Below are 16,511 nucleotides of genomic sequence, written 5' to 3' on the forward strand. Positions count from 1 at the left end.
CGACTGCATGGTCCCATGGTGTTTATACTTGCGTACTATTGTTTGTACAGATGAACGTGGTACCTTCAGGCATTTGGAAATTGCTCCCAATGATAAACCAGACTTGTGAAGGTCTACATTTTTTTTTCTGAGGTCTTGGCTGATTTCTTTTGATTTTCCCATGATAAGCAAAGAGGCACTGAGTTTGAAGGTAGGCCTTGAAATACATCCACAGGTACACCTCCAATTGACTCAAATTATGTCAATTAGCCTATCAGAAGCTTCTAAAGCCATGACATCATTTTCTGGAATTTTCCAAGCTGTTTAAAGGCACAGTCAACTTAGTGTATGTAAACTAGAATTGTGATACAGAGAATTATAAGTGATATAATCTGTCTGTAAACAATTGTTCGAAAAATTACAAAGTAGATGTCCTATCCAACTTGCCAAAACTATAGTTTGTTAACAAGAAATGTGTGGAGTGGTTGAAAAACAAGTTTTAATCACTCCAACCTAAGTGTACGTAAACTTCCGACTTCAACTGTGCCTCAAATACCTCATACCCCTGCTCCATTCTCATGTATTTTATTGTCCCCCACGATGAAATTGGGAAGGGATTGTGAATCTGTCAGTATGTTCATCACATGCGATATCTCAGACAGTACTGGCCCGATTTTTGATGAAACCTGGGTGAATTACGTGTCTTGTTATAGAGATCTGGCATTTGCAAACTTACACTGATTGGGCCACGGTGGGTATAGTAATTACCTAAAATATCATTAGTGGAGGATGACATGTTTACTATTTGCATTATTTATGTTACAAAAGAAAAGGACTGGCTCATCTAGTCGATCTACTGCATTTTCTATGTGTTATTTATAGGCAGAAAAGGGCCTCATATTGTATCATAGGTTGAAAGATACGGAGAGACAGTTTATGGGATGAATGAAATTGTGGGCATAATTGCATTACTTACCTATAGCCTACATTTCCATATCTAGACACAAGATGTCACTATACTATCAGTACAGACTGTCAACGACAAATATTTATATCAAAAGACTAAATAGAGCATACAGGGATAGAACAAATAGGCTTAGTGATTGAGGAGACACAGCCAGAGCAGGGCTTGAACCATGTAACTATGGAGTTGCAGAACAAGTACAGGACTAGACCTCTTAGCGGAGACTGTAGTAGGTTACACTATATGAGAGAGAGAGAGAGAGAGGCGAAGGCAACTTTACCACAAGTGCTGATCTAGGATCAGGTCCCCTCCTGTCCATATTGCCTAATCTTATTAATTATGACCTTAAAGGCCAAACTGATCCTATATCAGCACTCTGAGACACTGTAACACAGTCAAATCTCTACAAGTACATAGGGCTCACTTTGGGATTTGGCCTAGACCAAGTCCCTCACACTGCACACCTCTCTGATGGCCCATCCCACCAATGTAGCAATCTTTGCAAACGGCAACAGTGTAGCGCCCCTTACAGGTCTCGAACCCATGTTCTTCAGCCCGTAGTCAGACCTGCTAACCACTGCTTCAATAAGTATTGACCCGTTTTGGGGGAGGTCGTAACAGGTTTACCTAGACACGGTTCGCTACACTATAATAATGTCAAATTCATAACTCAAGTCATACGTAGAAGTATCCGCTGCCGCAAGACTGGTCTTTCTGTTAGGCCTATCTCTCTATAGCCTACTATCCTATTTTATCTCTTTTGTCGCTTCCCACAACGATGCTACTGAGGGTTGTGGAGCAACAGTCCAGTGTGCTGTTATGTGCACACCGCGTAGGCTTTTCTCCCAGTGTCGACTTGGGTCTACCGAATGTAGCCTAATGAAATTCACGGGAAGCCCTCAGATCAAAGCGTTGAAGATGACCAATTTCATGCAATGATTTTTAACATTTGTTGAATAATAGGCTTATATAGTTGATTTAATTCATTTCCATGTTACCAATATGTTGCTGCTTTTAGAATAGACTGTTCACCGTCGTCTCATTTTCACTTTAGCGACGCAACATCCTCTGAATTTTCCACAACTCTACGCGATTACGCGCGTAGCCAAGAGGACGGTAGAGATTTGCATCACAGGTGCTCGTGGACCTTTGTGCGTAATTTTGGACCACTTTGCATGTTCAGTGTATAAGCGAATTCATTTAATACATCAAAGGGGAAAACACCAGAACAGTCCTACAGCAAGAATGGTTCTGCACCTCTAACGTTCGGTTGATTGTAATTGGGGCATGCGTTTTATTGTTTATCCATAGCGGACTGTCGGAGTTTCGATAAACCTAGATGCAAAAAACAAAACATAGCAAATAATTGGAAATAACACGAGGCACTGCTTGATTATGAGGGTATCCATAATCTGAAAAGCATTTTTATTTGTAATTTTAAGGAAGGAAATATTACAGGCTTGAATAACGCTTCTGTCCTGCACAATAGAAGACAACGTTTGTAAGTATGCCTGCGTTATAGCCTAGATCACAACCTATGATTTGATTTTGCACCTGTGTTTATTTTTGCATGAATCTGTCAATGCAAACTCCACTGGATTAGAACAATTAACCTCGATTATTACAATGGTTTATCGAGTCCAGCGAAAATTGTGCTTTAACGTCTATAGCCTATATATTTTTATTTAGAATTAACATCTCAGTACTATGTTTTGGATTAGGCTATATTTATATTCAACACAGACGCTTGAAAGGTGAATAGGAATGCAAAATGTCGGTATAGAGATCTCGATAATATTGTATACCATTGAGGAATATCGTGCCCATGATTGTAAATGATGAATAAATAAGCTGTAGTAATTAAATCCCAAACCAACCCCCACCCCTTCTACGCGATGGGCAGTGTGTGGATCATGATTGTCCAGTATTGCCAAGACATGGTATTACAATCTTCATCCCCATGCCTATGGTTTTGCTTTGTGTAGGCTACATCCATGGCATGGTTGACTCCAATCATCCTTACATTGCTATTGATCAGGGTTTCCCAAACTTGGTCCTGGGGCCTCCCAGGGGTGAACGTTTTTGTTTTTGCCCTAGCACTACACCGCTGATTCAGATCATCTAATTTTGATAATGAGTTGATTATTTAAAGCAGTTGTGTAGTGCTAGAGAAAAAAATGGATAGTGAATTGATTATTTAAAGCAGCTGTGTAGTGCTAGAGAAAAAAATGGATAGTGAGTTGATTATTTAAAGCAGCTGTTTAGTGCTAGAGAAAAATGGATTGTGTGTTGATTATTTATAGCAGTTGTGTAGTGCTAGAGGAGGGGTGTCAAACTCATTCCATGGAGGGCCTTGTGTCTTTTGGTTTTGCCTTTGAATTAAGACCTAGACAACCAGGTGAGGGGAGTTCCTTATTCATCAATCAAGTACAGGAGAGGAGCGAAAACCCGCAGACACTCGACCCTCCGTGGAATGAGTTTGACACGTGTGCTAGAGCAAAAACCAAAACGTCCACCCATGAGAGGCCCCAGGACCGAGTTTGGGAAACCCTGCAGTTGATAAATATGCTCATAACAGAGGAATTGTGTCACCATACTACCTTGAAATCACTACGCAAAGAATTTATGCTCCTGCAGCAGCATGCTTATTATGGGGTAATAACATTGCAAGTGTTGATGGTATCCTATGAATGTATTTAAATGGTCATCTGTTTAATATGGTTGTTGTTGCCATTTTTCCCCTTTAGTTAAAAGACATGGTGAGATTTATTTTTTAAATCAACTCAGGACCAATTATACCATTGTGCATTTTCAATCTGGTTTGTATCACATGTACTTTCCTGTCTCCTGTCTGATTTAGAGTGTATATCCCATGTTCATTCTGCTGGGGTTTTCTGAGACTGCTCCGGCTGTATACTTTTGCAAAGCTCATCAGCATCAACATCTTCAGCCACTTCAAACACATCACGCCACAAGAGGAGGGAGCCTAGCTGCTTTTGGCATTTTAAAAAGACGCTGATCAAAGAAGAAGTCAAAACTGCAGTGAAGAAAACACCTTCAGTAAGACAGTGAGTTTCTTGAGTGAACCAGAAGACTCCACCGGACCTGTGCCCTGGAAACAACACCATTTGACTGAGAACTATCAGAGTGACTGCTGACCTCACAGCTGTAATTGTTGTTTTAAAAAAGAAAAAGAAATGTGTGGGCATCTCTGGTGACCTGCTGGGTAGCAGTGGTCTTCTTGTGCTGTAGTAGGAGTGGCTGAACCACGATTACCATAGTGGGACAATGGCACGGCCAGGCTCTGGGATGCTGGTGTCGGTCAACGGGCTGGGGTACCCCCCTCAGAACCTGGCCCGGGTGGTGGTGTGGGAGTGGCTGAATGAACATGGGCGCTGGCGGCCCTACAACGTGACAACTTGCCACCACATAGAGAACGTACTGAAGGGGGATACGCGGGGTACTGTGGTCCTTGGACAGGTGGATGCCCAGCTTGCCCCTTACGTCATAGACCTGCAGTCCATGCACCAGTTCAGACAGGACACAGGTAAGAACCATTAAAAAAAACTGTGTAGTTCATCATCATGTGATACATACAGGGGTCACAGACAATGATATAACTATTTCCTATTATTTATGAATTTCAATGGTTGAATAGATGAACAATGTAAAAGGTGCAGTCCATGCCACAGCATGCAGTACATATTATTTACAGTGCCTTCAGAAAGTATTCACACCCCTTGACTTTTTCCACATTTTGTTGTGTTACAGCCTGAATTTAAAATGGATTACATTTAGGTGTTGTGTTACTGATCTACACACAATACTCTATAAAGTCAAAGTGGAATTTTGTTTTTAGAAAAGTCTTGAGCTGAAAAGTCTTGAGCCAATAAGTATTCAACCACTTTGTTATGGCAAGCCTAAATAACTTCAGGAGTAAAAACGTGCTTAACAAGTCACACAATAATTTGCATGGATTAACTCTAACTAACAAGATTTTTGAATGACTACCCCATCTCTGTACCCACCACACACAATTATCTGTAAGGTCCCTCAGTCGAGCAGTGACTTTCACGCACAGATTAAACGACAAAGACCAGGGAGGTTTTCCAATGCCTTGCAAAGAAGGACACCTACTGGTAGATGGGTAACATTTTTTAAAAGACGACATTGAACATTCCTTTGGTAAAAGGAAATTAATTTATTTCCATGACAGATTTAAAAAGCAATTTTGGACTGACCATTGTAGATATTTTCAAATACATGCAACTTAAAAGTTTCATATCAAGACATTTCGATTTGAATCTTTTGGACATCAGAGTAATCTTGAGGGAACCCTATTTGAGTCAGAAAATATATTCATATGGTAGGTAAGATATATATATATTTATATATAAAACATTGCAGAGAGCCTTTCCAACTGAAACTCTTCAAGAAAAATATAAGCTACTGGAACCAAAACTTTAAAATAACTGATATTGGAGGGAATGTTGGAACATAACTAATGAAATTACAGTTCTGTAATTTCATGTACGCTTAGTCCAGTATAAACTAATGTATAGAATTTACACAAAATTCACAAATTCTACAGCACAACGGAAGTATAAAACTAATATTGACTCAATAATCCATGCCTTCTGGGAATGCTATAAAGCCCAAAAGTTATGGGCGGAGTTAGAAAGTTGGCTGTCAGGAGTAGTACAATGTAAATGTACTTTTAATCCGTCTGTCTGCATATTTCAAGACATGGCATATGAGGGTGCAGTGAGATACCCAATGGGTTGGACAAATAATTTTCTTGTCATCTTGAAAAAACCTACAGTGGGGAGAACAAGTATTTGATACACTGCCGATTTTGCAGGTTTTCCTACTTACAAAGCATGTAGAGGTCTGTAATTTTTTATCATAGGTACACTTCAACTTCAAAAATCCAGAAAATCACATTGTATGATTTTTAAGTAATTATTTGCATTTTATTGCATGACATAAGTATTTGATCACCTACCAACCAGTAAGAATTCCGGCTCTCACAGACCTGTTAGTTTTTCTTTAAGAAGCCCTCCTGTTCTCCACTCATTACCTGTATTAACTGCACCTGTTTGAACTCGTTACCTGTATAAAAGACACCTGTCCACACACTCTCTCCACAATGGCCAAGACCAGAGAGCTGTGTAAGGACATCAGGGATAACATTGTAGACCTGCACAAGGCTGGGATGGGCTACAGGAGAATAGGCAAGCAGCTTGGTGAGAAGGCAACAACTGTTGGCGCAATTATTAGAAAATGGAAGAAGTTCAAGATGACGGTCAATCACCCTCGGTCTGGGGCTCCATGCAAGATCTCACCTCGTGGGGCATCAATGATCATGAGGAAGGTGAGGGATCAGCCCAGAACTACACGGCAGGACCTGGTCAATGACCTGAAGAGAGCTGGGACCACAGTCTCAAAGAAAACCATTAGTAACACACTACGCCGTCATGGATTAAAATCCTGCAGCGTACGCAAGGTCCCCCTGCTCAAGCCAGCGCATGTCCAGGCCCGTCTGAAGTTTGCCAATGACCATCTGGATGATCCAGAGGAGGAATGGAGGAATGAGGTCATGTGGTCTGATGAGACAAAAATAGAGCTTTTTGGTCTAAACTCCACTCGCCGTGTTTGGAGGAAGAAGAAGGATGAGTACAACCCCAAGAACACCATCCCAACCGTGAAGCATGGAGGTGGAAACATCATTCTTTGGGGATGCTTTTCTGCAAAGGGGACAGGACGACTGCACCGTATTGAGGGGAGGATGGATGGGGCCATGTATCGCGAGATCTTGGACAACAACCTCCTTCCCTCAGTAAGAGCATTGAAGATGGGTCGTGGCTGGGTCTTCCAGCATGACAACGACCCGAAACACACAGCCAGGGCAACTAAGGAGTGGCTCCGTAAGAAGCATCTCAAGGTCCTGGAGTGGCCTAGCCAGTCTCCAGACCTGAACCCAATAGACAATCTTTGGAGGGAGCTGAAAGTCCGTATTGCCCAGCAACAGCCCCGAAACCTGAAGGATCTGGAGAAGGTCTGTATGGAGGAGTGGGCCAAAATCCCTGCTGCAGTGTGTGCAAACCTGGTCAAGAACTACAGGAAACGTATGATCTCTGTAATTGCAAACAAAGGTTTCTGTACCAAATATTAAGTTCTCCTTTTCTGATGTATCAAATACTTATGTCATGCAATAAAATGCAAATGAATTACTTAAAAATCATGCAATGTGATTTTCAGGATTTTTGTTTTAGATTCCGTCTCTCACAGTTGAAGTGTACCTATGATAAAAAAATGACAGACCTCTACATGCTTTGTAAGTAGGAAAACCAGCAAAATTGGCAGTGTATCAAATACTTGTTCTCCCCACTGTATATACTTAACAGGAAATCAACCAATCCTCCATCGTTAACACAATGGAAAGGTCAAATGCTTTATTATCTAAATGTTGAAAGTATGTGGGCGACGGAGAGAAACAAAATGGTGCAGTTTGAGGCCGTGTGGCGGAGAGTGATACGGGCGCTGGAGATGGGGTGTGAGCAGGTGGGTCTAGGCATGGGTGATGTTGTGGATGTTTGTGTGCATCTGTATGTTGTCGCTTCTATGTGGATGTTTTGCATTGTAATTTTTAAAAATCATACATAAAATCTTACATCCTTCCTAACTTAATTAATGGAGAGAAAGGAAACTGCTCAGGAGACCAATGGTGATTTGAAACCAGTTAGAGTTAAATTGCTGCGAGGATGGATGAACAACATTGTTGTTACTCCACAATACTAACCTAAATGACAGAGTGAAAAGAAGGAAGCCTGTACAGAATAAAAATATTCCAAAACATGCATCCTGTTTGCAATAAGGCACTAAAGTAATACTGCTAAAAATGTATCAAAGAACTTAACTTTTTGTCCTGAATACAAAGCATTGTGTTTTGGGCAAATATAACACATCACTGAGTACCACTCTTCATATTTTGAAGCATGGTGGTGGATGCATCATGTTATGAGTATGCTTGTCATCAGCAAGGACTAGGAAGTTTTTTAGGATAAAAAAAAAAGGAATAGAGCTAAGCACATGCAAAGTCCTAGAGGAAAACCTGGTTCAATCTGCTTTCCAACAGACACTGGGAGACAAATCCACCTTTCAGCAGGACAATAACCTAAACACAAGGCCAGATATACACTGGAGTTACGTACCAAGACGACATTGAATCTTCCTGAGTGGCCTTTTTACAGTTTTGATTTAAATCGTCTTGAAAATCTCTGGCAACACTTAAATGGCTGTCTAGCAATGATCAACAAGCAACATGACAGAGCTTGAAGAATAAAAAAAATAATAATGGGCAAATATTGTACAATCCAGGTTTGGCTTACCCAGAAAGACTCACAGCTATAATCACTGTCATAGGTGATTCTAACATGTATTGACTCATGAGGTCCCATTAATTAAATATGCTATGTCATTGGAGGAGTGGTTGAGTGACCGACTTTTCCCCCTCATATCTTGTTTCTGTGGCTACAGCTAGAGATGCAGGTGTAATTTGGTTAGCTAGCAAGAAATGTGAATCGCTTTGCTAGCTAACTAGCTATACTGAACTTGAACAACTGTTATCCAGTCAGCATATCGCTTGTGTTCGTAAATTAACTCTGCCGATCTACTCCGTTTTCAGATCACTCTCGTCTGTGTGCCAGAGAGCGCATAATAACTGATGAATTTACAGACGCGCAACACCCGCTGAATATGACCAGTGTCAGTAAATGTCAGCAAAAAAGTAATTAAATTGTTGCCAGCAGCAGTGTTAGTCACTAATGCTCTAGATAACATGTAAATAGCCTAACTAGCTCTGCTAGGGTGAGTAAAATGGTCAGAGTTAAGTGTTCTCTCATTAATGTCTGGAAGTAGTTAGCAAGCTAGCCAACTTGAGCTAGTTAGCTTGGGTGCTTGACTACCTTTGGGAGGAACGCTCAGATCAACCCTACTCCTCTGACAGAGCGTCCAGTGTCATAGTGCAGTGCGCACTCTGAACACTCGGAGCGCGAAACACTCTGAATTTACAAACAGACAATCTGACAACGCTCTGAATTTACGAACGACCCAGAGCACACTGGAGGCAATTTATGAACGCACCCTTAGTTGTCAATCAAATGTATTTGGCATCGATCAAATGGGCGGGCGGGCAGGCAAGTTCCCATTCAGTTGTCAAAATGTGGGTTGGGACAAGCATTTTATTCCCCATCGAAGGCCAACTAGCTGAAAACGTGTCAGAGGGTTTATCTAATGTTCACTCATTAGATTTGATCTCATCTCGCTCTGGCTATCATTAGTTGTTGATCTTGTTGTTGTTGATGTACATAACTGAGGGAGGGAGCCTACCTTTTCATGGTTGTTTGATCAGTAGGACTGTAAAGTTCCCAAATCTAAGAGGACTCCCATGGTATTTACATATTTGCAGAAATACATTCACGGCGAATGCGTGTGTTCTAGTGATCTAAAGTCGCGCTTTTGTTACTGCCTGTAAACACACAGTCCAGTCTAAAGTGTATGATGGCAGGCCCGTGTGGCAAATAGTTATTTGCATAAAGGTCTGTTTGGCTATGGCGCACCGGTCTGTGTAGACTCCGGGCCGGACAAGACATGTTGTTTAGGTTTTATTTGTTGCTATAAATGTCTATAAATTGTCCAAACACACAGCCATTTCCCCACTCTATATTGCTATAGAATTTTCACAAATGCCTTAATCTACATTATTCCCAAACATTCTATGAGTTTGTGAAAAAGGGCTCGCTTGGTCAGAAAATGTCAAAAAAAAGTGTCATGTTCTTCCTGGGGGTGTATATGAATGGATTTGAATACGATTTCATGTTTCAAAAACGCTGTCAGTTCCACTTCCATTCCCTCCTCTTCTATGCTACAGTTTTAATGTCATGACCTTGCTGAGGCAGCGGAGCGTTTGTCAAGTGAGCAACTGCTATAATCGCCACTCTCCATCACCATAAAAAAAGAACAATTTATATTTTCTGTAAAAAAAAAAAAAAAATTGTGAACGATAAATCATTTTCATGTTTGGTTTTGATGTGGTATTTTCATGGTTCATCTTATTGTCTCTTCCCAGTACTCACAGTGGTGACAAACCTATCAATCATTTATGATGAGCAAAGCGACCTTTCTAGTTAGTAGATAGAGATATTCTTAGAAATAGAGATATCCAATAGATATTCAGTACATAAACCAAAGGTTACAATCCCAGCAAAAATAAACCGTAACGTACTAGGCTTTTCATTCATCCTTTAGGTTGTTTGGTCATTGAGCTTCCAAATGTATTCCACTGAGGTGTTCATCTGCCTACCTCTGTTGCTTCTGTTTATTGGACATGTTTGCGTCTGAGTTATGATTGTGTTTGCCTAAGATTATCAAAGCGTTTTTGTCTGAGTTTTAGATGTATCTGCCGTCGCAGTGTGTTGAGGGAGAGTATGCATGCATGCGGGCGAGGTCACAGTGCCGAGAACGAGCTGCTGTCCGGATCTTGGAATCTATTCAACCCATAGAGTACAGGTTGGCTAAGCCTACCTACAGTAGGCTAATGGGTGTTACTGTTTCATCAGGGAGCCACAAAGATGAAGTAAACAAATGTAATCACTGAATTCACATTACGTTTGCTATTTCATTCAGCCACAGAATTGAAACAAATAATTTTGTATCCAAATTTTGCATTGTTTAAGGTTAAGAGATATCATGCACGCAAAGTAATTAGACTGGGTGTATAAGTATGCCTCCAGGATAATATGGCAAAGTTGGCCTCACGTATAGGCCCTTGAACAAATCAATAAAACCAAGGACATACAAAATCCATCAGATTAACAGTTTTTAATGAAGCCAGCAATGACAGTATACAGGTATTATTGCATATTGACTAACCAATCGCAGTGAAATTGCACTGAACAAAAATATAAATGCAACAATTTCAAAGATTTTACTGAGTTACAATTCATATAACAAAATCAGTCAATTTAAATAAATTCATTAGGACCTAATCAATGGATTTCACATGACACGGTTAATACAGATATTCATCTGTTGGTCACAGATAGCTTTTTTTTTTTAAAGGTAGGGGCTTAGATCAGAAAACCAGTCAGTATCTGGTGAGACCACCATTTGCCTCATGCAGCGTGACACATCTCCTTCGCATAGAGTTTATCAGGCTGTTGATTGTGGAATGTTGTCCCACTCCTCTTCAATGGCTGTACGAAGTTGCTGGATATTGGCGGGAACTGGAACAGCCTGTCGTACACGTCAATCCAGAGCATCCCAAATATGCTCAATGGGTGACGTCTGGTGAGTCTTCAGGTAATGGAAGAACTGGGACATTTTCAGCTTCTAGGAATTGTTCACAGAGCCTTGCAACATGGGACCGTGCAGTATCATGCTGAAAAATGAGGTGATGGCAGCGGATTAATTGCATGACAATGGGCCTCAGGATCTCATCACAGTATCTCTGGGCATTCAAATTGCTATCGATAAAATTCAATTATGGTCATTGTCCGTAGCTGATGCCTGCCCATACCATAACCCCACCGCCACTACGGGGCACTCTGTTTGCAACGTTGACATCAGAAAACCGCTTGCCCACACGACGCCATACACGCTGTCTGCTATCTGACTGGTACAGTTGAAACAGGAATTCATCTGTGAAGAGCACACTTCTCCAGCGTGCCATTGGCCATCGAAGGTGAGCATTTACCCACTGAAGTCTGTTACGATGCCAAACTGCAGTCAGGTCAAGACCCTGGTGAGGACAACGAGCATGCAGATGAGCTTCCCTGAGACGGTTTCTGATGGCAAAGTTCTTTGGTTGTGCAAACCCACAGTTTCATCAGCTGTCCGGGTTGCTGGTCTCAGACGATCCCGCAGATGAAGAAGCCAAATTTGGAGGTCCTGGGCTGGCGTGGTTACACGTGGTCTGCGGTTGTGAGGCCGGTTGCCAGTATTGCCAAATTCTATAAGACAACGTTGGTAGCGAAATTAACATTCAGTTCTCTGGCAACAGCTCTGGTGAACATTCCTGCAGTCAGCATGCCAATTACATGCTCCCTCAAAACTGGAGACATCAGTGGCATTGTGTTGTGACAAAACGGCACATTTTAGAGTGGCCTTTTATTGTCCCCAACACAAGGACACTGTGTAACGATTATGCTGTTTAATCAGCTTCTTGATATGCCCCACCTGTCAGGTGGATAGATTATCTTGGCAAAGGAGAAATGCTCACCAACAGGGATTTGAGAGAAATCAGCTTTTTGTTCATATTGAACATTTCTGAGATATTTTATTTCAGCTCATGAAACATGGGACCAACACTTTTCTCTGTATACATCAATGATGTCGCTCTTGCTGCTGGTGAGTCTCTGATCCACCTCTACGCAGACGACACCATTCTGTATACTTCTGGCCCTTCTTTGGACACTGTGTTTACAACCCTCCAGACGAGTTTCAATGCCATACAACTCTCCTTCCGTGGCCTCCAATTGCTCTTAAATACAAGTAAAACTAAATGCATGCTCTTCAACTGATCGCTGCCTGCACCTGCCCGCCCGTCCAACATCACTACTCTGGACGGTTCTGACTTAGAATATGTGGACAACTACAAATACCTAGGTGTCTGGTTAGACTGTAAACTCTCCTTCCAGACTCACATCAAACATCTCCAATCCAAAGTTAAATCTAGAATTGGCTTCCTATTTCGCAACAAAGCATCCTTCACTCATGCAGCCAAACATACCCTTGTAAAACTATCCTACCGATCCTCGACTTCGGCGATGTCATTTACAAAATAGCCTCCAATACCCTACTCAATAAATTGGATGCAGTCTATCACAGTGCCATCCGTTTTGTCACCAAAGCCCCATATACTACCCACCACTGCGACCTGTACGCTCTCGTTGGCTGACCCTCGCTTCATACTCGTCGCCAAACCCACTGGCTCCAGGTCATCTACAAGACCCTGCTAGGTAAAGTCCCCCCTTATCTCAGCTCGCTGGTCACCATAGCAGCACCCACTTGTAGCACGCGCTCCAGCAGGTATATCTCTCTGGTCACCCCGAAAACCAATTCTTCCTTTGGCCGCCTCTCCTTCCAGTTCTCTGCTGCCAATGACTGGAATGAACTACAAAAATCTCTGAAATTGGAAACACTTATCTCCCTCACTAGTGTCATGACGTTGCCTGTTTGGGTACATCAAGCCCCATCCCCCTCTCCCTGCCACTCCCTGTCTCCCCCTTTCCTCCTTCAACCCATGCTGTGGCCAGAGAGACATCGTAAATTCCTGAGAATCTCCTCATGGACACACAGTATAGCAGAGGGTAAAACTTTCATAGAGAACAAAGGGATTTCTTCCACCTCACAGAACTTGAGGTACGAACAGATTTCATGTTCCGGAAAAAGTATAAAAGATCGGTGAAGATTCCAGCTATTAACTGGTCCGTTTGTCACAACTTGGGAAACTCATGGGAGACTGTGTGGCTACATTACCATACCACTGTTTATATAATAGCCTCAGATATGAGGTTTACATCTAATTGTTGTATAAGATGAATGAGTGAGTATGATACTGTTCGTATAATTGTGTAATATGATGTTGGACTGTTTAATGAAGAAAAATACAATTCCTTTTGATTTGAACTAAATCCGAGGACCCGCCCCTGAGCCCAGTTGGGTCAGACATCCTGGGACAGCCCCTTTCTGCAATCCTAATAAAAACCCAACTCTGAAAAATTATCACTAGACCATGTTTTTCTCCATTAGGAGAGGAACAAAGGTTGTGTACCATTGCTGAATCTTTAACCATACCACGTGGTTAAACTCTTAGACTATACCGACAGAATAAGAACAAGTCTTTGATATTGATTACTAGTCTGCAGCTAGGAATTCGGTATCATTGAACGCGAAGAACGACAACCGCCGAAACATCCATTCTATAACGAATGTCACTCTGAACTATCCACAATAACCAAGACAGAGACGGACGAAACTCTCCAACAGAAACTAACCTTTCTCCAGCGATCAAGACGACACACTGAGCGTAAATATATATATATATTGATTGCAATTGTTCCCGAATGAGTGAGCGTTCATGTGTAAAGGATTAGCATGTCAATTGTTATAATTATGAACTCTGCAGTGACTTCTTGGTCGACCCCCACCCATTTCCCCTTTGTCTAACAATCCGCCATGCCGGTTCAGCCCACTAGGGCTTATTCTCCTACCATTTCATGTAACCATTTTAAGTAGGTTTGTTTGTTTATGCATTTCTGTGAATTACTTAGTTAATAATAAATAAATGATTTAAGACAATTGATGTATGGATGACTCATGGTGAAGACTGGGTTCGTGCAGATAACCAACAATTTACAACGTTTGGAATGAGACTAACGTGAGGTAAAATAAATAAATCATTAATCAGAAGACTATTGATCAGATATGAAAATATCTGAAAGGTTATATTGGGAAATTATAACTTTGTAATCTGACTACTTCCCTGTTGCCCCAACTTCCTAGTTAATTATTACGTTATTATTTAGTTGATCGCGTAATAACTAATTACAGAGAATCTTTGATAAAAACGAAGTCTTCAATTTAATGACAGTAAAGACACGACACTAGCTTTATGCACCAGCTGTCAGAGCAGCTCACATATTACTGCACCTGTAGATAGCCCATCTATAATTTAGCCCAAACAACTACCTCTCTCCCTACTGTATTTTCTTTATTTTTTATTTTGCTCCTTTGCACCCCATTATTTCTATCTTTACTTTGCACATTCTTCCACTGCAAATCTATCATTCCAGTGTTTTACTTGCTATATTGTATTCACTTCGCCACCATGGCCTTTTTTTTGCCTTTACCTCCCTTATCTCACCTCATTTGCTCACATTGTATATAGACTTATTTTTTTTCTACTGTATTATTTACTGTATGTTTGTTTTACTCCATGTGTAACTCTGTGTTGTTGTATGTGTCGAACTGCTTTGCTTTATCTTGGCCAGGTCGCAATTGTAAATGAGAACTTGTTCTCAACTTGCCTACCTGGTTAAATAAAGGTGAAATAAAAACTAAATAAAAACACTTTACATGTTGCATTTATATTATTGTTCAGTATAGATGAAGTCTAGTCATGATCAGTTTCATATATTCTATTCAGGCAATCTTAGTAGATTGTCTTGGTAGCGGCATTGACATTGTTGGTTGGCTAGCAAACAAAACATGAGTTACACATCGTTCACTTTTGGGGAAACAGCCACTTCAAGTCAAAGTTTATTTGTCACGTATGCCAAATACAACAGGTGTAGACCTTACAGTGAAATGCTTACTTACAAGCCCTAACCAAAATGACAGTGAAAATAACAGTAGCGAGGCTATATACAGGTGGTACCGGTACAGAGTCAATGTGCGGGGGCATCGGTTAATCGATCTAATTGAGGTAATATGTACATGAATGTATAGTTAAAGTGACTATGCATAGATGATAAACAGAGAGTAGCAGCAGCGTAAAAGAGGGGTTGGCGGGGGACACAGACACACAATGCAAATAGTTCGGGTAGCCATTTCATTACCTGTTCAGGAGTCTTATGGCTTGGGGGTAAAAGCTGTTGAGAAGCCTTTTGGTCACTTGGTAGCTAGCTATCGTTAGTTCAGATAAAGCAAAATGATGTATTAATATGAAAGTGCAATTATAAAGTATAAACCCTTAATTTCTGAATGAGGTCCTAGAAGGAGGGTTCTCGGTTGAACGTGGACGCGTATCAGACAATCCTTAAGTTGCACTTTGAAACCCACGCCCATTGTGACGTATAGCACCGCCCACCAGTTGAAATGGTGTGAAAAGACTGTGTCCCATACCAGCTAGTGTGGTCTATTCCTTTTTCATAAAATATCAACTCACTTAGGTTTCACAGCATTGGCTAACAATAATGTTTTGCTATGTGGATTGAAATCATATTAGCTGGTGTGAATGTGACAGAGGCAGTAACTTAGCATGGCTGCCTGTCAAACTTGCCTAAAGAAGTGCCGTGGGTGATTTCTTTTTTGTTCTTCCTGTCATTGTGCCCTCTTATAGAGTATAACAGAGAGCTGCACGTGTCTAGGACTGGGTGGCTGAGATAGAGAGAGGAGCCAGACAACCATTTGTCAGCCATTACCATGGCGCTGGGCCTGACGTTTATCGCTCCTCATTGTGGCATTCTCCGTGTTACCTTCCCCCTCAGCTGGGATAAAACTGTCACAAAAGGTCCAGACGGACGACATCCTGGACACCCTCTCCTCCTAAAAACTGTGATAGGCTCCTCAAGCTATGGCTGTCCTATTGATCTGTCTTCATATAGGGCCCTGGTGAGAGGCAATGCCATATTGATGCACTGCCACCATTTACATGAAACTGTAGCCTCAGCTCTGTTTATGGCTTTCAATACATTTGTTTACAGTGGATGTTTGCTATGTGAAGGACAGGTGCAAAACCACAATCAATCAGACTGCTGTAGGGCCTCGTATTCTTCCTTGGGAA

The 16,511-nt window shown here is 41.4% G+C and overlaps 1 protein-coding gene across 2 annotated transcripts in view; it reads left to right on the top strand.

Moving 5' to 3' along the window:
- The first annotated feature begins 1,546 nt into the window (after positions 1-1,546).
- LOC139576878 (E3 ubiquitin-protein ligase DTX1-like) overlaps positions 1,547-16,511 on the top strand; it is a 60,840-nt gene continuing 45,875 nt past the window's right edge. Inside the window, exons 1-2 of one of the 2 annotated variants that reach the window (XM_071403440.1) lie at positions 1,547-2,444; positions 3,804-4,490. In XM_071403440.1, coding sequence (XP_071259541.1) covers positions 4,232-4,490 — 259 coding nt within the window. In that variant the 5' untranslated portion in view covers positions 1,547-2,444; positions 3,804-4,231. The remainder of the gene's footprint in view (positions 2,445-3,803; positions 4,491-16,511) is intronic. The other variant, XM_071403438.1, reaches the window with a different exon arrangement.

This window comes from Salvelinus alpinus, chromosome 5 (genome assembly GCF_045679555.1).
Source record: "Salvelinus alpinus chromosome 5, SLU_Salpinus.1, whole genome shotgun sequence".
NCBI lineage: Eukaryota > Metazoa > Chordata > Actinopteri > Salmoniformes > Salmonidae > Salvelinus > Salvelinus alpinus.